General features: G+C 40.3%; 1 protein-coding gene across 1 annotated transcript in view; it reads left to right on the top strand.

Moving 5' to 3' along the window:
* The window catches only part of LOC136856967 (homeobox protein homothorax), a 444,003-nt gene that overhangs the window by 250,866 nt on the left and 169,111 nt on the right, over positions 1-24,026 (top strand). The window contains exon 6 of the mRNA XM_068227555.1: positions 13,116-13,310. Within this exon, the coding sequence (XP_068083656.1) occupies positions 13,116-13,310 (195 nt within the window). The remainder of the gene's footprint in view (positions 1-13,115; positions 13,311-24,026) is intronic.

Consider the following 24,026-nt stretch of genomic DNA (forward strand, 5'->3'; position numbering starts at 1 on the left):
AACCTCCTGTTGTCGCCAATCCACGACTCCAAAATTCTAGAGGTTCCTCTTTCAGTCGCCTCTTACGGCAGGATTTAATCTACCACCCCCATCCACAGGGGTTTCGTAAATTCCTCCCCAGAATGACACTCACTATACTTCTGCTTTCTTAAGAGCCACTAAGAGGACATATATTGCCATCTTCATTATTCATTACCCTTCGTCGTGTTCTTTTTCTTCTTTTGCAGCTGCCGCCGCTTTTCCTATATTCTGATGCAATTGCAGGCGCGAACTGTGTCGCACATTTGGATTTGTCCGTGTTTAACGTCCGGATGTTATTCGTGACGCCATGCTATTTAGAGGGATGTGGTTGCTATTGCATGCTTCCCTAGTGGTTGGTAGTTAAGTTTGATGTTAGTTTAGTTTGTTGTGCATATATGAGGATATTAAGAGGAACACAAAATTCCAGTTCCCAAGACTGAGGAATTAACCAGACCCCACTAAAATCGAACCCAGGACGCTCTGAACTTCAGGCCGTAACGCTGACTATTCAGCCAAGGAGTTGGGCAGCCCACTTGTTAGATCGTTACTGATTTTCCTCCCTTGCAGATACTTTTTTTTCAAGTCAAACAGCCATGACTTTCCTCAATAGGATTGATTAGAAGCTTAAGCAGTCAAGTTCCAACATGGTCAGTGGTTATCTTGAGTATGATTTTCCTCGGGTTCCTCAAAACTAATGGTGTTGGCTACTGATTGTACGATTCGAAGCGGTGAATCGAATCGCAGCAACGGTGAGCTCACGGCACATGATTCAGTTGACTCGCAGCGAAGTGCTGAGTGACGTACTTACGGATCAGAGAGGCACGACACACACTCACGGTTCATTATCGGAACACTGGACATTGGCGGGGAGCGGGCGAGACGTACAGAGCCATGGCTCACTGAAAGTATCGTACGCTATAATGGACTCTCGCTCTCAGCTCATTTGAAAATAATACCCACTTGCATTCAGTGTCCTCTTCTTACAGGGGGTGGGGGGTTAAATACTAGTTGGATTTATTTGCAGTGTTAAAAAGGTAGTCAGAACATAATTAGAAAGCTAGTTAGTAGGTAGATTATTTGGTTCTCTTATTTATTACTTTAATGAAAGTATTATAACTTAGCTGACATTCGACAATTCAGCTCAGCTCTCTAGCCTACCCTGCAACTATGAGTCATGCGCATGACCACTCAAACTTTTTTTCTTTTACGTTGGGAATAACCGCTCAGTATTCTTTCAGGTCGTACGTCGCATCATGGCACAAGACTTCAATAATCGAATCAGAAAATCACTGTTGTACGTGGACAGTGAGTAAATGAGCCGACTGACGCAATAACTTAACTAAAAAGATGTTGAATCATAAAACCGTGAATACAGTGAAATTTCCAATTTAACATCATTAAAAAAAAGGCTAGGCGAACAGTTGATAGGGAATATGCCACCTGGCGACAGCTCTAAATGCAGATTATTGAGGATTTTGTGTACAGATCATTTTTCACCTAATTCTATATACTTATTAATGGAGTTGTCCCTGTAGGGGGAAGGCTTTGTAACATCAAAATTTGATGCGAAGAGCTGGCTGCAGGACAGACCAGAATCTGAAGGCTGTGTATGTCGCTTAGGAAAGCAGTTCATAGAATGAAGACCAGATGGCAGCAGCAAGCATTGAATGCTGTTGGTGCTGTTTGTCAGTGCCAGGTGCTGTCTATCAGTACCAGGGAAGGTTACTCTAGTGTGCTGTGTATCGGATCACAGTATCGATTCAGTAGCATGAATTTAGCAGAATTGCAAATGTTGTCTACTTCAATAATAATAATAATAATAATTTATTTATATTTATTTATCGTGTCAGAAGTACAAAGTAAGAGAGACAAAAATTAAACCAAAAATTTTTAAACATATAATAATAATAATAATAATAATAATAATAATAATAATAATAATAATAATAATAATAATAATAATAATAATAATAATAATACATTTTGCCAGGAGACGACCCCACGTCCTGATATAGTTCAGTTTTCTGCTCGGCTTCGCGGGAACCAGGCCCACCGTCTCGATGCTTGGTCGAGCAGTGAAGAAGGGAGGGCTGTGAGGTGATGTGAGGTTAGTTTGAGTTGAGCCCAGTCTTGGCAATATCTGTCACTTCCAGGGAGAAATGTATATTGTTGTGGCTTGCCCCGGTTATATACGGAATGTGGGTTTCTAGCTTGAGCCTGGTTTGGGCTTTTGCAATATTTCACCAGTAATCCTATACCTGCCGCGGAGAGATGCAGGATATGGACGGTTTTTTCCTCTATATATATTCCCTACTCGCTCCTCTCTGGGCTTGACTGGGTGCACCCAAACTTTAGTAAAGCAGTTTTCAGAAACACCCCCTTTCTGTAAATAAAATGTGTGAGCAAAAGTCTTACCGTGGTATGTAATAAGACAATGTTGTTCACAGCTTTTCTCATCTCTGTACTAATGAAAAGAGAGAAACATAATTAGCAGGCACATTTTGAATACGAATAGGATCGAACTTTGTGCCTACCGCTAGCTCCTTGCTACATTATCATAGTATCGTATGAGAGAAATTCATGATCCCACTGTTACATTTCAATTTCTTCTACTGAATTCATTAAATTAATTAATTAATGGTGTGTGGCCTCTGAAGAGGCCTCGTACAGGTTTTTCTAGTTGACGACGTATGGCGGCCCTACCATGATGAATCCTAATGATAAAGACGGCACACACACCCAGCCCTGAGCCACTGGAATTAACCAATGAATATTAAAATCTCCGCCCCGGTAAGGAATCGAACCCGGGACCCTCTTGACCAAAGGCCAAAACGCTAACCACTTAGCCATGGAGCCGAACATTTCATCTACTAGGAGGCCATATTCCTGAGAGTTAAAGCTGGAACCATAATAGGTAGATAGAAGACCCCTCCCCCTTTCTACGTAATACAGTGCTCAAATAATTATCACTGTGCACTGTACTGCTGAAGCGAAGACAGAATGATTTAAACTAAATAATTAGAACAGTTAAGCACAGTGTTATAACATATAGATAGTCGTTGTAATATCTACCACGGTCACTACAGTTCACCTCATACAATCATTATAATATACATATGTGACCCGATGCGCGGATTTATCATTTCGAGATTATTGTGGTTCTAAAATTAACATTTAAAAATAGGTGCAATAGGTGCAATATTTCAGAAGATATTAATTAATGACTGTTGCTATTAAGAAATCTTTTCAGTCAATACTGATCTGCATTTAGGGCAGTCGTCCAGGTGGGAGATTCCCTGTCTGTTTTCTTTTTCTTGAATGATTTCAAAGAAGTTGGAAATTTATTGAACATCCCCCTTGGTAAGTTATACCAATCCCTAACTCGCCTTCCTATAAACGAATATTTGCCCCAATTTGTCCTCTGGCATTCCAACTTTATCTTCATATCGTGATCTTTCTTACTTTTAAATACACCACTCAAACTTTTTCGTCTACTGATGTCATTCCCTCCCATCTCTCCACTGACAGCTCGGAACACACCGCTTAGTCGAGCAGCTCGCCCTTAATCTCATTTTTCTCACACACAACATTCCACATTACCGCCATTCCAATTACACGCAGGTTCATACAAATGGTGCCAGTAGGGGCAAAAGATCCACATGGGTCGACGCCCCGAACAAATGATATATTTTAAAAAACAAGAAAAAATTCGTCTGCTAAATAAGTCTAGTCGCGCTCCCTAGTTGGGCACAACGCTGTGAAAAAAAGAAGAATGTGTTCCGAATTGAGGTGTGTTTTTTTTTTTTTTTTTTTTTTTTTTTTTTTTTTTTTTTTTTTTTGCGTCGCACCGACACAGATAGGTCTTATGGCGACGAAGGGGTAGCAAAGGCCTAGGAGTTGGAAGGAAACAGCCGTGGTCCTAATTGAGGTACAGCCCCAGCATTTGCCTGGTATGAAAATGGGAAACCACGGAAAACAATCTTCAGGTTTAGTTAAATTAGTGTTCATAATGTATCTCATATAAATTACTGTTAATTCAAGGAACGTCCCTTAGCAATATAAATAGTGACGTCATAATTGAAATCTTAGCATGTCAGTAAGCTGCTAAGAGAAATGATTTTAACATTAAAATCCTATAATCCTATAAGCAATTGTATGGCGATTTCTAATTGGAAATATACCTGAGTGTGGGATGGAACCGCTTTACTCTGTTTCCTAATTACTACTTGCTCCTTCAGAAGAAATTATGCTTATGTGTTCCAAACATTTATAGGAATTCGTGCCCGTCAATCTTCCGCAATTCTGACGACTGTGGAGGCTGTTTTTCAATAATGAGGATAGATCGTTTGCGCACGACATTGTATTCGCTATCATACTCCGACTATTAAATCGAAATGGAGCATATAAACAACTTACACTGACCAGGCTTTGAAACGACACTTGTGTAACTCCATCCACGCAACCCCTTAATTCTATAATTTACTTACAGTTCTTGTATCCAGCGATATGATTTTCATAAATGCGCGACTGATTTTCTCATTGAAGTTCTTAACATTCAGCCTGTGAAGTGTTAGGATTCTCTTCATTGTAGGATTAGAATAGCTTCGGGTCGCACTTATCTGAGGAGTGTCTCTTCAAATGATGCTATTTCCACTGCATTTTTTTTGTTCAGTATTTCGTCCACATGCATTGCAGTAGTGAATGCAATCGACTGCTAAGAGCAGTCCAAACCAGAAAGACCATACCCGATCATGGGTAAGTTCCATGTGCTTTTTATTTTTCCTTGCATTTCTTAGGGTGGAAATAGCACCTTTTGAAGAGACCATTCATTTGATAACATTCTATAACATGATAGGTCTTGCTAGTGTCTTACTAGGCGTCGAGTTGTGTCGGGAGTTAATTCTGAATTCTACGTGCATATAAAGTACGAATAGTGTCTCTTACATTTCATAGTTCAAAATAAGATATTATTTCTAATTTTAAACAAAGGTATTTTATCACTTTGCATACTTTTCCAGTGTGCTTTCTCTTAATATATAGTCAAATTTAAGATGTTTAAATTTTAGAATCTCATAAATGTTTGTAATTTCCAAGTGAAAAGAAGAGGGAAATACCAGGTAAAATGTTCTCCAGTTACTTCCTGTAGGGTTCTGTACATTTGTTCCTAATTTCACTTCGTGTTGCATGTGTGCTTGTATGATTTTTTTAACCGCGGCAATAAAATTACCTCAAATAATTTGCGTTACAGTATTCCGAAATTTTTTGTCCAACTGATAGGCTGAATGGTCAGCTTACTGTCCATCGGTTCAGAGGGCTTCAGATTCTATTCCCGACCGGGCCGGGGACTTTAACTGTATATGAGAGATATGGGACTGGATATGTATATGTTCGTCTTATTGCCCTTCTCTTCATCTGCATACACCACACCACACCAGACTACCAACCACCGCAGGTACAAGCAATAGTGAATCCATCCCTTGACATAGTGTTGACGTGATGAAGGGAATCTGGTCGTAAAAGTTGGCCAAATCTACACCCAATACCTTGGGAACAAGGCTGGGAAGAGGAAGAATAAATAAGAAACATTATGCCAAACTGATTATATTATAATTGTACTATGTTACTTCTTTATCAACTAAATATTCTCAAGAGATGATTAGGAGGCCGATTCATATGGAGCTCCTTGTTGGGGCGGCTATCAATTAGATGATCTCCCCTACATGAAAAAATAGATCGTGTTATAGAACAATTTTTAAAGCTGGTGTAGCTGGTATTTTTGAAGAGTCAGTGCCATTTTTATCAGTACATTTATGTTACAGTGAGTTTATCTCAATGAGACGAAGTGGAGTGAAGGGTTATGTCCCAGCCTATATTTATAACACGTTAGGCTCTCAGTCGTCCGATAATCGCTTCTCCCGTGGAGAATATGCTATACAACTAAGCATTATTCATTTCCTGGGTTAAAACAATTTGTATCCCAGACTTGACTATTTAATCAATTGGCTCGTGTGCTTCATAACAGATGAGATGGCACAACTTCTACATAGCTTGTCACAAAGACATTTATGTACTCATCACCAAGTCAAAGGTCATGGAGAAACCTTCAGAGAAAATCAAATCGCGTATACAAGTTTGCCTCTCAATTTGCATTGGTAAACGTCATCGTAAAATATAGCCTACTTTATGTTCAATCCAACATGACAGGCGACCTTCACAATTGTCGGGTCATGAATACGTTTTACTTACATTACATCGTCAAGATAAACACACTGTTTTATGAACTGAGAATAATATTTACATCTCATGTCACTTATTACGAACTATTTCATAAATTTTTCAGATTCTTACAAACTGAAAACAAAGTGCCGTGATTCATGAAGCATGGTTAAAGCTTTTGACACGTCCCATCGACCTATATGTGATTGATTAATTTATTACTGATAGCTAATTGCTGAGCTGGAGACATGCTGAGACGGGATGGGAAGGAGGAAAAGATACGAGACTTGGAAGTTTGGTGCCTTTGGAGGTTAGGTATCAAGAATTTATTGCTTGACATACAAGCTTAATATCGTCAGCCGGAAACAGATAATTCAATCTTCAACTCTCATTATGTGCCGTGATAACGTGGGTTTGAATATTCATGGCCTATAAAAGTTAGACATGGGAGCAAATATTTTTCTATAAGTATAGATATAGCTAAATAAGGAAAAAGCTGCCTAGCTGAGGCGTTATAGAGGAGTTCGATTCACCTGGAAGCATGTGGATTCGATTCCCTGCCAGGAAGTTCAGGAATTTTCTCCAAAATTGTGCTTTTCTTAAAATTAGCGGTTCCTTGTTAATTTTTGTATCACTTTCTTCACCATTTTAATTTGCAGTTCAGAACTGCCTTTATCAACGATGTTCTTCCCCGTAATACAGCGAATAGTAATAGATGGTAAGCTTGTACATAACAGTGAACACCATTAAGTGGATAATTTATGCTTGCCTTATTGTACATAACGTGGGACTTTCAGCTCGTAGTTCATTTGAAATATTATATATCTTGCTAATTGAATTACAAGGAAATGCGGTGCTTTGTCTTGAATTTAATTTTTATAGTTCAGGTTCTTGATTATTTAGATTACATACAATGATAAACTGATTTGCTTTTAATAACTATTTTACGTAACTCTCAGGATTTACTGTTATTATTTCTTTACACATTTTTTTCTCGCTGTAAGTAGTGTTAAAAAACTCTCTATGGAATTTTTGCAAACCATTACCTCGTAGACCATAATATGAACATCGAGGCCTTGGGTTTTGAACGCTTATCTGAAAGGTAGCTTTCGGTATTGAAAATGAGTTTTCATTCGCTCAGGCTAGTTTTAGTTCCTTGAAGTTTCCTAGCATTGTTTAAAATCCCAATAATAATAATAATAATAATAATAATAATAATAATAATAATAATAATAATAATTTCTAAAATATCTTTAGTTACTACAGTTTTTAAAACACGCTGGACTGTCGAAATGTTATCCTAAGCAGAGAGTCCTAAGCGTGCCATTAAATATACTGCCGAGCCCCTGTTCTCACCTGCCTGTGTTTGGATATGTTCTTGTATTTCTAGAAGAGCTCAAGCACAGCCTAAATATATTCACACTCGTAGAACAAGTTTCACGTGCTGCTATCTTCGACAGTAAATGGGATAGAGTGTTTAGCCCGGCCACCTTTGCTCCCAGGAATTAACCCAATATTATTTTTTCGGTGCAGGCTGAGTGAACTGCAGGGTCATGTGCCGCTCCGGCAGTGGAAATCTCGTTTTCAAAATCTTTCGATTTTCTGACGGGGGATCAAACCCGCGTGCTTCTGGGTGAACAAAAAACACTTTTCCGTCTTTTCTAGGCAGCCTGCTGTCCATATTCGTGAGTTCTGGTGAATGAACTGTTGTTTAGAATAGTGTGTTAATACATTGAATCAGTTTGAAACACCATATGTCCATTTGATTTTTTTTGTTTCAGAAGACGTTAACATCTCGAAAGATGTACACACACTTTTTTTTTACAAGTTACTTTACTTCGCGCCGACACAGATAGGTCTTATGGCGACGATGGGTCAGGAAAGGGCTAGGAGTGGGAAGGAAGTGGCCGTGGCCTTGATTAAGGCACAGCCCTAGCATTTGCCTGGTGTGAAAATGGGAAACCACGGAAAACCATCTTCAGGGTTGCCGACAGTGGGGTTCAAACCCACTATCTCCCGGATACTGGATACTGGCCGCACTTCAGCGCCAAAGATATATACAAATAGATTTTCACCGAAAGGAAGAATTATTCCTATGTACTACATTAAAACGTGAATGTTCTGTTAGCGCACGCAACAAAACTACTTTTATCTCTGAATTCCTGCTTTTTTTCAATCTGGGCTATATTTGTTGGTATATTGTTTTCAAGGTAAACTACTTGTATGTATTGTTCGTGGTATTTATTTTTGAAACTGAATGTAACGTTTATTATAAAGAGTATTACAAAGAATTAAGAAATTTAATTGAAATTCATCGGGCGAGTTGGCCGTGCGGTTAGGGACGCGCAGCTGTGAGCTCGCATCCGGGAGATAGTGGGTTCGAACCCCACTGTGGGCAGCCAAAAAGATGGATTTCCGTGGTTTCTCATTTTCACACCAGGCAAATGCTGAGGCTACTTTATTAAGGCCACGGCCGCTTCCTTCCATTCCTAGACGTTTCCTATCCCATCGTCGTCATAGGACCTATCTGTGTCGGTGCGGCGTAAAGCCACTAGCAAAAAAAAAAAAAAAAAAAAAAAAAGAAAAGAAAAGAAAAGGAAATTATAAAACTGACTTTAACATTTTATAAATATATATTTAATACCTATCCATGCATTAAACTTGGATTTTCATATGGTTATTCTAAAACTTTTTCCGGCTTATGTTGATCTTTCCATAAACAGGTTCTTGAGGTTCGGAAATGGTTCAGTCGGGGTTAACACGCTGGCGGACGATTTAAAGTACAATATTAGGGATATAGATGCTGCACAGACGAGAGGTATTTAAAGAAAAGTATTCATGAGTTTAATGTATGCAGTTATATGCATACGTGTTCCGAATTCTAGACTCGAGATATTAATAAAGTTGGCAATTGAATTAATTTTCCTGTAGAAGTATGGATAAATCATTTTTAGGTGCATAGCATGGGTTGAAAAGTTCTTACATTTGTTGAGAGATGGACTTAATTTTGTATAGCACATGAATTCTTTACCGGTACGAAAAAAATCGGATTTTGATTAGCTACCTCTGTCGAGGTGATGCATAATCCCAACCAAGCAACTCACTTTTATTGAATCGTGGTGCTCTGAGTGACACGTTCGTTTCGTTCTTTTTTTTTTTTTTTCGTTCACTAATATGACGTTTATCACCGGGATTACAGTTGTATAAACGCATTCAGTATGCCGAGTGGAATGCTTGATAAAAAGCTCATATAGACACTTCTTATGTAGGTTCACAATTTGTTGATGTTAGCTAGATAATTACATAAAGTTAAACTAATTTGGGGATGGAAATTGGTCATGTTTTAGGGTTGTAATGAAGTAAAATGACAAGCCATTCAAAAGTTGAAAATATATTATCCTTGCTTAATTTTCTGCGTATGTGATAGAGTATCAACCTTTTTGCTTGATGTTGCTGTTGAGTGATAGTGTTCTGTGTATTAATAATAACTTTATTGCAGCCAAATTGCCATATATAAAGTACATTAAACTATTACAATCAAGCATCACACCAATAACATTAATTTACGTTTTACAATAGTCCAAAAGCGATTTTCCTCATTTTGTGCATTTGTTGAAATGATAGCTCTCGCAGTGGCCTTCACACAACTTACAAACGCACTGCTAAGACGGGTCATGAAAGCCCTGTCGTGTACATAGCTTATGATGAAAACCATGTATTGCCAACCTATTTAGAGCACTCCGCAGATCATTGTTTGGTCCAGACCAGCTACAGTACGGTTGAGCATGGCATCTGTCGAGTAAAATTCTGTTCTGTTCTTTGTACTGCGAATACGACTTAAGTGAATGAAGTGCACATTTCTAAATGGTCTTTCCAGAAATTGAACTAATTGTTTATCTTCTCCGATATAGGTGTAAGGAAAGACGCTACAGACAGTTACAATTCTTAGGACTGTTGACCACGACTTCACAAGACTTATTCATAAACGTGTATATACGATTTATTTAATTTTTAGTTTAATAACGCCTCGCAGCGTTCAGACGGAAACGGCAGTCTCTCTCTAAAATGTTTCCACTTACATCACATACAGCATTGGATATTGACAAATGTTCTAAAATTTAAACCAAATCCCTTGGAATATTGAATCTAACCAGACCACATGCATGCAGAAAGTATCATATGATCAGCATGGCGACGTCCTCAGCTGAATTCCGTGGTGTTCATGACTCACTGAAATATCAACATCGGCTGATGCCTTTTTTGAAAATATACAAATGTGTCTCTGACACATTTACTGGTTTTAATGGTTAATTGCTTGTCCAATATTGACACACTGAAAATCTCCCACATCGACAGTATGAGGCACAACCAGGATAATCACTAGAGAGAGAACACGTTCTTTAAGAAACGATCATCACACCTGGTCACGTACTGCAGTGGAGGCCATAAGACACAAATCGACTACTGGTTGGTGCGAAGAATGACCGACGTCTGGTGAAGGACTCCAAAATTATCCCTTCAGATCCTCAACACAAGCTCCTAGTCCCTGATGTTCACCTTCGCTTCCATTCACCGGCTAGACCCGTTACAACTATGGAACGCATCAAATCACCTTCCATAGAAAAACAACTTATGGATAACTTCGGTTCATTCCCTACGAGCAGCGCTACGTGGGATCAAGTTACAGCTCAAATTCTGACAAGTGCTAAGGCAATTCTGGGTGCAACAAAACCAGGAAGGCGTTTCGTTGACAAGTAGATTTGGTTGAGGAATGAAAACATCCAGCATGCCATAAAATTAAAGAAAAACTGGCTCCTCTCCAGGACTGATACTGATCTAGCTAACTAACGCCATCTTAAATCTGCTGCCAAACAGGCTTTTGCAGCAGCTAAGTCTGAACACCTGCATGATCTTTACGAACGTCTCGACAGACCTGAGGGTGCAAGTTAGCAAAGTTTCGTCATTGGAGTACACAAGGTGTTGTCCTCGTTATCCACATTAAATATGAACATAGATGTCATCTGGGAAAACATGAAGACATTCTAAATCGCAGTCGATGCAGTCTGCTATGAGAATTTCCAGCTTTCATCAATTCCAACTGCGAATCCTGTAGAATGTTCTTTACGTACCTTTACAGCTGCCCATGAAAAATGGCATGACAACTGGACCGAATGACATCCCGACAAACATTCCGAAGCAGTTGGGACATCAAAGAGTAGTATTTCTAGTAGGGTTATTTAACTAGTACATTGAGAAAAAGGGAGATACCTTCCACCGGATGTACCAGCATTACAATACTCATCTGGAAAGGTAAAGGTGATGACACCGTTGGTACCAATTACCGTCCTATAGCTGTGCCACACTATGAAATCATTGAGCGTATGATTGATGCGGAACAACGGACACGATCCGTGCTGCTCATTTGGATAGAGAGGCAGAGGACGCCTGTAACCTGCCGTCTTTTCAGCCAGGCAGCGTTTACTGGAGCTCGAACATCCTGGAACATGCTACCCTATGTTGATAGGGAAAAGGTATTTGACCGGATCCTACATGAGTTGATTTGGTGCTAGCTTCGGTCCTATGGCGGGCGTTCCTGAGGCTTATTTTCGCTTGGTAAAACTCCTGTATAACAACACCACCAGTTTTGTTCGCTGCGCTGCCGATATAATTCAGCCGTTTAGCATTCGAGTGAGAGTTCATCAAGGTTCTGCTTTATCACCGTTGCTGTTCATTCATTGCAAAGACGCTGTGACTGCAGGTATACAGAACCATCCGCCATGGTCTCTGCTTTGTGCTGATGTTGTTATGCTGTCGAATGATTTCCGGAACGTATTTGAACAATTTGTCAACTTCTCGGACTGCGGGTTAACCTTTCTAAGTATGTATACCACTGTATACCTGGAATAAGTCGTCCAGATAGATGGCACAATTCTGGTCAATGAAATTCCGCTTACAAAATCCTGCGAGTTTTAATATCTTAGTCCTTGCCTATCAAGCCAAGAGTACGCTGGAAGGACGGTGTCCATGAGGATATACATACGACCTGCTGGTGCCATGACCGGATGAAGTGGAAGGCCTAAGTAGAATTATGGCAGAGTCCGCATTTTGACGGAGAAACGCTAAGGAAGAAGAGGAAAAATATAAGTTACCTATGATTGATTTTAACATCCTTATCAACAGGTCTCCTTTTCCTCCTGTGTATGTATTCTTACGAGGAAGTCAAAGGACTTGCTGAGGGAATTTCATTGCGAGTTTTCTCCACATCCATCCTACTGTCTGACCTTCACACCGTCGACTTTTGACCCATTCCTACCTGGGAAGTCAAAGGAGTTGCTGAGGGAATTGCGAGTTTTTTCCACATCCATCCTACAATCTGAACTTCACACCGTCGACTTTTGATCTATTCCTACCTGGAAAACAATTTGACAATATTTTGACGCTGTTGACGAGGTCGCTGTCACGGACTGGCTAAAGCAACAGGCGGTAATACTTAACCTGGTCTTTAGGAGCGACAAGTGCTTAAATGTCCAAGGCGTCTATGTGTAGGAATAGGCTAAAGTATTAGGCAATATTTGTATATTCAGTTTCTTTAGTATTATGACAATACTGTATTTTAGGCTAAACTTTTATTTTTTCCGAATCGACTTAGTAATCTCTGCTTGTCACGTAGTGCTATTAGGTGGTGGTGGTGGTATTGGTTTCTTCAGTACAACCACCCTGTTCTTACCTTGTGAGATGTAAATAACTTGGAACACCCAGTAGACGCTGTCATTTGCCCTTGCTTGTGTCCATGTGGTGAAGATGAATATTAGTCACTTAAGATAACACGTATGAGAAAATTTCTTAAATTTTCTGACTTTTATTTTTTTCTGTTTCAGGTTCACGAATTATGCGATAATTTTTGCCACCGGTACATCAGTTGCCTCAAGGGCAAAATGCCCATCGACCTCGTAATAGATGAAAGGGAATCGAGCAAACCTCCAGAAATGGGGAGCTCCACAAATGGCAACGATGGTACGCGCAGTACTGCCGATTCGACGTCGCACACGGATGGAGCGAGTACACCGGATGTGGTGAGTATATTTAAACTATACACTTCTGCTAATTAAGCCGAACTATAGGGATCGTCCGCGCGTACTACGTGTTTTGTAGTTAAACATATTTACTTTACCCTTAATATTCCTGTGATTCGATCACTTCTGTTCGATATTTGCAATATCACATTCATTGTAGTTTTAAGGGGGAAATAACAGGATTGTAAGTCTCAAACTCTCGCGGAGACTATGGCTTATAATGCTGTTAAATAGTTTTAGGCCTTTTTATGATTCGTGCCTCCAATACCTGTTTAGACAAGTACTATATTCCACTCGATCAATGGATTGTCAGGGGCCGTCTATTTGGAGGAATAAGTACCTTATGCAACCACACCGAAAACATCCTTAAACAGCATCTTAACCTCAAATAAGATTTTTCAACATTGTATTGTTTTTCATGCAGCGTAATATTTTAGGAGTTCTATATAATGTTATATTTTCACGAGCAATTGAATTAGAGATAGCTGCCGTTGTGGGGTAATTAGGTTATTCTCGGCCTAGTGAATGTAATAGGAGGACGTGGGATGTGACAGCGAGCTCATCAGCCCTTTACGGGCAGTATGAGTAACAGCTGACTACAGGATGGGTAAAGCTCGAGACCTCAGCGCATTTGATCGCGGCCAGATTATAGGCACCACACGTATGAGCCACTCCATCTCTAAAGTCGTGCAGGCTCTGGCCTTTCCGTGTGCAACCGTATCAAGAGTGTACCGTGAGCACGGGGATTCGGACAAAACCACTGCCGCCAGAGTCAACTGTTGTGATGTACGGTGCGTTGATTCCAGGGATCGCTGTCGGCTAGCTCGGGTCGTAAGAGCGGATATAGGGGCCAGTGGAGCAGTCAAATCATTGTTGGATGGACAACAACGAGGCGTGAACATGCAGAATCATGGGGGTGGGGTACAGAAGCAAGCGGCCCACGTGGGTACCTCTGCTCAACACCCGTCACAAGGCACAACAACTGACATGGGCAAAGGAACACTGCCATTGGACGGTCGAAGCCTGTTAAAGTCCCCTGGACAGATGTGTCTAGGTACTAGTTGGTACACACCGATGGTTCGTTAACCACATGAGGCAACGAATCGCTCTTACCAGCGAGGTATAGTCTTCAGGCCTCTGATGGTAGTATCCTCGTATGTGGACTGTTCAAGTGGAATGAACTAGGTCCCCTGGTACATCTAACAACCTCCCTCACCGGTGAACGTTGCAGGAACCTCTTGCCAGATCATGCTCATAACTTTGTTCGCATTCAGCACCTTGCAGATGACCTGTACCTACAGCAAGACAGTTCTCCAGCCCATCTTCTCCGAATTTTGTCTAACCGGCTCGATGAGTACTCCGCGGTTGTGAAGATGCTAGCCGGGCCTCCGAGGAGCTATGATTTCAATCCCATTGAACCTACATGGGATGCTGTCGAGAGGGATGAGAGTGCCCTGGACTCTGTTTCGACCAATCTTCTTGCATTATAGGAGAGTGTGCAGCGATCATGGATCAGTATGGCTCCCAACGCTTCCGGTGTCTTGTAAAGTCGATACCACGCCGCATCGCCGCCGTCATCAGGATGCAATGGGGTGCTATACGCTACTAGCCGGTCATCTCAAATTCACATTCTCAATACAGTATTCCGGATTCTCGTGTTCACCCCCATTGGTGGACTGATGAGTTTTCAACATGACTCTCTTCTCCCTGGCAGTCTTTATTTTTCATATCGCTGAATGGATTGCAGGAAAATGAACGCACCTGATCATTTTGATTGTGCACAATCTCCAGATTTTAGGATCGTATAAAATCTTCGTGTCAGTTCGTTTTGCACAGTTCTGCACACCGGTGGTCACTCATGTAGGCCTAATGTTAACTTCTGGCTTACACCATGCTATCGCGAACCACATCATACTAACCAACGTTATTATCCAGGATGTCTCACTAAGCAGTAGGCACCAACCGAAATATAACGTTATCCATCACTGTTTATGTGACATGAATATTTCAGTGGTGTTTATGTTTTCGGACATACCTCATTTGATATTGCGTTTAGGGGAGGGAAAATAAATAGTGAAAGAATTAGGCTGGTTATTTGTTTCTGGGAGGGATGTTGTTTTCTATCCTCCCCCTTTGCATGTGCTGGTTTCAAGCAGTATTTGATACCAGACTGGAATCCCCTTGTGTTGTATAATATATGCATGCCAGCCTGAATTTGATAGAAGGGCAACTTCATAAGGATGGGAGGGGAGATTTAGATGCCCGAAAGGTAGGACGGGATGTCCTGGGCAGCCATGTTCAACTAGGAGGAGTTATAAGGTAATTACCGAGTTATTGATCGCTGCTTTTGTTTTTTGAACAAAAAGGAAGGAGGCTCTGCCTGAAGGAACCCAGGAAGGCGGAATAGATGAAGCGTGAGATGTACGAGATATTGCCAATAGGCTTGTTCTATTGTAAAGCTTGTGATACTCCCTCACCTCTCTGCCGTTTCCCTTTCTCTTTCATCTTTTATTTCAGTCTGTTTTTTTGTATCTTTGGAGTGGAGTCTCACCATGGCGCCTGTAGTTCCCCATATAATGTTCGTGTGTTGTATACATCGTACGTTTACACTGAAGGGACTCCCTTCACGACTCTTCATTCTAGTCAGGTTTTGTTTAATGTTGTAAAATGTCTAGAAGAGTTTTAAATTTAAGAATAGAAAAAGGAAATGTGAGAGGGAGAATAATCACTTAACAGTGTGGCAAGGAAGTTTTGTTTGGAGTCTTTTATATCAGCGGGGGTATTCCAGTATTGAAAGCTCTTTGAAATGAGCCATTAGATTCTCAAGTCACGAGACAGACGGAGAAGAGGGTTGCATGTGTTAAAAACAGTTATGGTGGGAATATCAAAGGAGTTTAACAAGTGTGTGTATGTCTCATGTTAAATTAATGGAACAGTTGAGGAGAGATTTCATTCTTCCAGACTACAATGTTTATGAAGTGCATCTTAAATACTGAAGAAGCAGAACTTCTCGTAATTGGGGCTAGAATAGTAATAATTTCATTGAAGATTTATCTGTTGCGCTTACTGTGTGGTAGGTACTATTAAATGAGCCAGTTTTACAGTGGTGTATAAGAATAAGGAACTCATGAGCTGCTGTGACTTATGTCAATAATTTCTAAGGAAAACCTGGTGTCTCAAATAATAAAAAGCTGTTATACCGGATGTAACAAAATTCAGTACCGTAGGGAACTTGAACGGAACCAACTTCTAGGGAAAACAGAAGAGATTCTATTAGAATAAATTTTATTCTAATAGAATCTTACTTATTGTTATCTTTAATACGGAACAAACATGAGATTAGTTACTTGTAACAAGACAGAAGAGACCAAAACAAATATGTTTTATTTGATAATTATAGGTCGGAAATTTATAATTGAGGAACTTTTCTGGCGGGATTCAGAATGCAACTATCAAACACCTGAAAAAGCATTATACCAAAAGTTCACATTCTAAATGGTAATCTTCCCATCGCCGACCCAGGATTATGGCGTTGCTGAACTTATATTGCAGCTGTAATTTTGAACTGTGTTTGTAAAGGATTGCAATTAAATTTAAATATAATAGTACCGAGCAAGTGGCCACGCGGTTTGGGATATGGCTTTCCGTGGTTCCCCATTTTCACACCAGACAAATGCTGGCGCTGTATCTTAATTTTTAAGAAAGAAGTAATAGTTCCATTCTCGGTTGAATTAAAATGTACTTCGATTAATAATTTCCGATTTATGGTGTTTTAATGACACCTATTTGTTTTGGTACCTTCTGTCCTGCCTAGAAATTTGAGTATTGAATTTTGTTACACCGGGTTGAATCCATCCAACCGTCCGATCCGGGACTGCTGCCACACAGCAAAGAGAAAAAGAAGAGATACAACTCGTGTACCATATATAAATATAACCTCAAGAACCTTGAAGTCGTGGGAGTTTTGATGGAAGCAAGAGGCGCCATTACGTCTTTCTTTGTAGATTTTTGCTACAAAAGCAAGCAAAGCAAAGTCATCTCCGTACAGGCCATGAAGGCTCTTGGAGGGGTGGAAGGTAAAGGCTTCCACCATTCGTAACCTCGACACGTGGTGGGGTGGAGTGGTTAGCCCTACGCCCGGCCGCCTTTGCCCCCAGGAATTGACCTGGTACTCATTTTTGGTGTAGGCTGAGTGAACCCCAGGGCCATATGCAGCTCCGGAAGGGGAAATCTGGAATTCTGGATCGTTTCGTTCTTCTTGACGGGGATTCGAACCCACGTCCTTCCGGGCGAACGGAGCACGCCTTTACCGCCTTGGCCAGGCAGCCCCTAGAATTTTGCTACAGGCTCAGAATAAGTAAAGATGCCATACATGCCGTTTTCGTCAGAGCACTGAAGGAGTCCATCTGGTTATTGAGACACCAATGTTCACCCTCATGTTAACATAGTGCACCGCAAATCACAAATTTCTTTTGTTGTTGTTTATAACAAGTGTAGGTATTCATTTGTAAATTTGTTGTAGTAGGCCTATTCTGGATCCTTCTGTTCACCTGGAATTTCGTGAAGATTAATAAATAAAAATAATGTTATACATATTAGTGTATTATTATGGTACTTTACATCAGGGATGGGTTGTCCGATTTGAAGTTTAGTTCTTATGAGTTTCGATTGACATTTGAGCACTGTCTTTTGGCGGAGGCTGGCTAAATGAATTAATAAACAGCGAATCATAGGCGGCCGATCGTTCCGATAGAGTGCGTTTGATTCTAGTTTCGGTTACCAGTGTTGTCGATCTGTTGTTTTCTGTAACCACGTGCTATTAGCTGTGTATTGTATTGTGCACAGTTCTTTCCGCGGTTTTTGTCAGTTCACTCGGTATTTCTTGGCAAAGCACCAACACTGGCGGCTAGAAGTAATGCGTTGATTGAGCGGTTGAAAGAGTACAATATTTCGGGTCGTGATAACATAAGGAAGGGGGAAACAAAAAGCACTAGTACCCAGTTTACGTGGTGGATGAAATAGCCAGGGGAGTGAAACCTCAACAGACGATAATAATGCCGATAGTGACTCAGAAATTAGTGGTGTATTCCCTTTGTAGGATTTTTTCCTTCATTATAATAAATTGAATCCATCAGCAACGCGAGCTCTTCTAAACGGCGAGTAGAAATTTCATTTCATTTTCTCGCGTTTTGTCTGTTCAAGCATTGATCTTCTTTTTTTTTTTAATCTTAAAGCCTTATCCTATAATGGTTGTGCGTCGTTGTTCATCTTATGTGAATTATGCATTTTGCTACAAAGAATAATTGATTCTGGACTTATATTCGAGTAAATACATTTCCGTTCGTGTTTTGTGTTAGGAATCAGCTGTTTGTACTCTTAAAAATTTGGCACCAATGTCTGACTTCCGGTTAACTGTCAAGTCGAAACTCATAGAAACGAAAGTATAACAAACTAGTGTGACTTACCTATACATTGTCCAGGCATATTTGAATAATGGAGACCATCCTTAAAGGGAAGTCAGTCGAAATACTTTGATATATGCGGGGGAGTGTATTGAGGTACATGAACTAATTTTACATACGGCACCCTGTGTTGCGTGAATAATTGCTAGTGAATTTTCCTTGTGTAGTTACAGGTGATTTTGACAGACAAAAGTCTCTCCCTCACCCCCTCTCGGGTGGATTCTGACTGGCTTAACTTTCTGTAGTATGCACGCCCGTAATTATGGGAAAGCGTTTCATATTGTTTAATGTATAATCGATATTTGAAGTGGCCGATGGCCTCCCTTTACGTGTGTGTGTGTGCATAACCTCACTTTGTGAGGCGGCGTGATTGTTCAACCCCTGTCCCCCGCCTCGTTTCCGTACCACCCGCTAGTACTCTTTTAAAGTCCAACTAAAATAGCGTGTGATTTAATATGCTTCAATACTGTGGTGCAGTGATTACCTCACGAAACTGAATTCCTTGTAAGAAAATGTAAATTCTCTCTTTTCGCTTGTTTGCCATCGTTGATATTTCTTTCCTTTTAAACAAAGTCAGTAATATCGTGAAAATTTCATGAATGAAGAGAGGAATTTTCAAAACTTATATTCTGCTATACAAATAGACCGTCAGAGAAAGGGACGTTCTCAAGAGAATAGAAAATGTGTATGTACCTTTCGTGGGAAGGATGTCTTTTGTGTTTCTTGAACTCGCTTTCTTTTATTGTCTTCTTTGATTAATAAATGGATATTGACAATAGAATCTTTAGATATGGACAAGGAAATGACATATCTAAGAATTCATTAAAGTTGCCTGTCTCGTGAGTGTTGGAAAATGACATGTAAGGTTACTAAGGCTGAAAGAAGCTCATATCAGTGGTCGCGAAGATCAACATTAGTTCGGCAACAGTTTTCATCAAAGTCCTAAGGAGTCTTTGTCGGAAGATATCTCATACTGTTCCTTCATAACTGTCTTGGAAGAAGTCTCAATTTTGTTCAAAATATTGAGGGAGCGAACTGGCCGTGCGGTTAAGCTCAGCTGTGAGCTTGCATTCGGGAGATAGTGGGTTCGAAGCCCTGAAGATGTTTTTCTGTTTCCCATTTTCACACCAGGCAAATGCTGGGGCTGTACCTTTATTAAGACCACGGTCGTTTCTTTCTCTCTCCAAGCCCTTTCCTATTCCCTTCGTCGCCATAAGACCTATCTGTGTCCGTGTGACGTTAAGCAACTTGTAAAAATAAATGTTCAGAATATTAAATTAAATCAAATTTAGTTTATACTGGAACATAGAGACATTGACTTGTATTGATTCCGACTTACTAGTAAATTTTACTGCGTGAATGATATTAATCTATATCTTCAGGCACTAATCTAAAATGTTATAGCGTCTTGCACTTATACTATTATAAAAGAAATCTGAGCAACACATGCCAGCTATGCTTCTTATGTATAACAAACTGTAGTTACTCCGACAAAGTTTTGCATTTATTTTTTAAGTGTTTCGTTATGGAATATCGGTACAATTATTATTATTATTATTATTATTATTATTATTATTATTATTATTATTATTATTATTATTATTATATGTTCCTCAGAGACTCAAATCCTATAATCAACAGATTCCCACTTGACTGACACTGTCAGTGGCAGGCTTGCGTTGGTACGTACGTTCCACTACGAATGACATCGCTGTCAGTAATAGATCACACGTACCCGGTATCCTACTGATTGAACACACACCCTTGAACCTGTGGTGTATGCAAGTACTCTTCCTGACAGGCATGCCTCCCACGTGCTCACGATGGCGAGTTGTGGAGATAATCTTGGCGATAAAAAGAAACTTTCATCCTGTCCCGTAACGGCTGCTGAAATTGACTTGGTTAGAAAGGTCGTTATACGTATAATCATTCCCCTCGCATTGTCACCATTTGTGGTGCCTCGATACCGCGTTCAGCAGTTAAAACAGGCAGACATTACTGCTGCCGTGGGACCGTTGTCTTTCCCTTAGAGTGCTTTAAAACACAGATTCCTGTCGTTATTTGCATAGGATTTCTATTTCATTTGCAACTTGCATAATGGGAGTCGGTTTAATTCAATTGTTTTTCCGGTACGTGGTGGTGGGGTGAAGTGAGGGAGGGTAGGGACCTTTTAGTAGTTTTCAACGGGATTAAGATAGAAAGTCTTAAGAAGTTTGGGGTGGAAGGGGTTACTTCCTGAAAAGTATAAATCATCAAACGTGGATATTGAATGTTTACTGTACATTTCTCCATATTTCCAACATTTTCCCCACATTTTCCGAGTGGCTCAGGCGATAGAGCGCTTGCCTTCTGAGCCCAAGTTGCGGGTTCGATTCCAGCTGAGTCAGATCGTATTTTGTGGTGCTCAAATACGCCAGCATTGTGTCAGTTGATTTACTGGCATGTCAAAGAACTAGTGCGGGATAAACTTCCGGCACCTTGGCCTTTTTCGGTTCTTTCTTCTTACATTTGTATTTTATGATGTGGAAACGTATCATCTCCATTGCTTTCCCAGCATATGTCGTGAATCGGAATAGTTCTTCTAACTAATTTCCCTCATCTCAAATTCTACGAGCGAAATACATCTGTGTTACGTACCAAAAAAGAGGTCTAGTTTACTTGATACGATACATGTGCATGCATTTTATCAAGTATAGTAGGCACCGTCCGTTCTTGAATGTTTGGAATACAATATATAGTAGCAGCCGTCTCATTTGGAGCAGACAGGGCCTGCTCCGTGAGTATTTTAGCTATATGTTTTAGAATGATCATTCTTCTGCAGATTTTTAAAAAATGTGTTAGCTTGTTTTGTATCAACTTCGATTACTTTTTCTAGAAAAAAATACGTATTTTGATTAGAGAAACTGTTTAGAAGTAGAACTTTATGTACAGCGGTATTTTATGACCCTAGCAAAGATTTGGCTGTTGGTCTTACACTTTTGACCCGCTTTGTACATCCACGCCGGTCCAGTGATGATCACTATGCCCTCTCGCTCATCGTGTGCGAGCATCGGGTCGGTGGTACAAGCTTATAAACCGCCTTCTTTGATACATTGTGATCTATGCGGCTTGCCGCCGTCGTGGTACTCTTCATCTTGTCCTGTCACTCAACTTTAAAATTTCTGCCACGCCCAGCGTTTGGAAGAAGGACAAGAAGAGTAAATCTCTCTCCCTCTCTCTCTTTCTGGTCCACTAATGAATCTTCCTGCTAGAATGAGTCGCGGCAATATCTTGACCAAGAGGGCAGAACATGTTGGCGCCTTATTACTTCATTATGCTAAGTTGTCATTGTTCTTTTGAAGAATCCATTTGGTGACATCATCACCTTTATGATAGAATATTGTTGTTGACAAGGAAGATATGGTTTCTCTAATATACTGCCTCAGGAGAGGTTCGTTGAGATATCCAGGCCGCGGTTTTGCGATCTATCCAACTTTGCGTAGGTATAATTCAGAACGTTACCGCCAGTATACATATATATTCATATTTAGCTTCTTCTCTTGGTGAATTTCAGCTCATCCAAATAGAATTAATTTATTTTAAAACATATTCATTGTAAGTCCTGCTAGACGATCGATGTTACGGGCCCTGTGGTTCAGATGGTAAAGCGCTGGCCTTCTAAGCCCAAGTTGCGGGTTCAATCACAGCTCATTCAGGTAGTATTTGTTGATGATCAAATCCGCCAGCATTATTCCGGTAGATTTATCGGCACGTCAAAGAACTCGTGTAGAACAAACTTCGGGCACTTCGGTTTCTCCGAAAACCGTAAATGTGGTGAGTGAGACATAATAAATAATGGCGTATGACCTCCGGAGAGGCCTGGTGCAAGTCTTTTTCTAGTAGACGACCTATTAGGCGACCTGCATGTCTGTGAAGATGAGGGCTCTACCTAGGATGATTTCTAAAGTTAAATGTTAAATCCAGCCCCCGAGCCATTGGAATTAACCAATTAAGGTTAAAATCCCCGGCCCGGCCGGGAATCGAACCCGGGACCCTCTGAACCGAAGGCCAGTACGCTGACCTTTCAGCCAACGAGTCGGACTTTGGGGAAATAAAATCGTATGCATGAACCACCTAAGTCATGTGCCTTCTAGGTCCTCTGTCGACTGTATATAATTTAACCAAGTGTTAAACAAATCCGATCCCTTTGGCTTTGCCATCTCATGTTATAAACAGTATTAGCTCCGGCTAAGAAAATCTGCGAAACAAGAACAAATATTATTTGGGTACTTACAGAATCGAAGTATTGTATCTTAAGGAAATGGTTTCGTTTGGTCAGAAAAAAAGATCTTTTTTCATTAGTCTATCTAGATTAAACCTTGATTTTCATGTAATTTGAATGTGAAAGTGTAAGTTAGGTGGAATGTTAGGAATACGAGTGGTGGAGGGGGGTATTTTGGTTGAGGTCGCCTCTCGGTTACCAGTGTGTTGCATATCACACGAGTGTAAAAGCGAGGGGTGGGTGGGTGCGTGCGTGCTGTGTGGGGAAGCTTTTTAGGGATGACTTGCACATGGGATGGAGGGGGGGATGAGGGTGATGACTGATGAGCTGTGGTCACACAGCCACTAGTTGCCATAGCAACCGGAGAAGCATGGCGTCCGGATTAGCAACACTATAGGTACATAGACCAATTTTTCCCTCGGTAATTTTTGTCTATTATTTTCATCCATGTATCACATGTTGTTGGTGAATTTAGGATATTCTATATTTTCATGTGAATGATAATGAGTAAAAACGAGACCTTCATGCTCTATAAAATCCCAAAAAGTGCACGATCAAGGGAAAAGTACACTAAAATGTGCACTTCAATTTTTGTACCAAATTCCTCATTTCACTTTTTTGTGGGGTGGGGAGGGGACACGAACGACATTTCAGAATTGGTTTCTGTTGGGTTCCTACTCTTGTAAGTCAATAATTTTTGTAGGCAAAGATTGGCCTCTCTATATCACAAGAAGTTAAGGGTGCAAACTAATGAACATATTTGTGACAGTGTCAGGTCAAATTCTTCATTCAAATTTTCGTCGCAAAGAACCTTCTTTACTAAACAAAAGAATCAGTTGTCCGGTTCGCCTTTATTACCATCTCCACTTTGTTCTTCGCCGCTACACCCACATTCCCACGGCATAACTGAGTGATCTATGGAATTTCTCACCAGTTAACATTGAGATACTAGTGACAGACATGTGGCTTCTAATTTTTTTATTCTAGAGGGTA

The sequence above is a fragment of the Anabrus simplex genome, chromosome 1, assembly GCF_040414725.1.
Source record: "Anabrus simplex isolate iqAnaSimp1 chromosome 1, ASM4041472v1, whole genome shotgun sequence".
Classification (NCBI taxonomy): domain Eukaryota; kingdom Metazoa; phylum Arthropoda; class Insecta; order Orthoptera; family Tettigoniidae; genus Anabrus; species Anabrus simplex.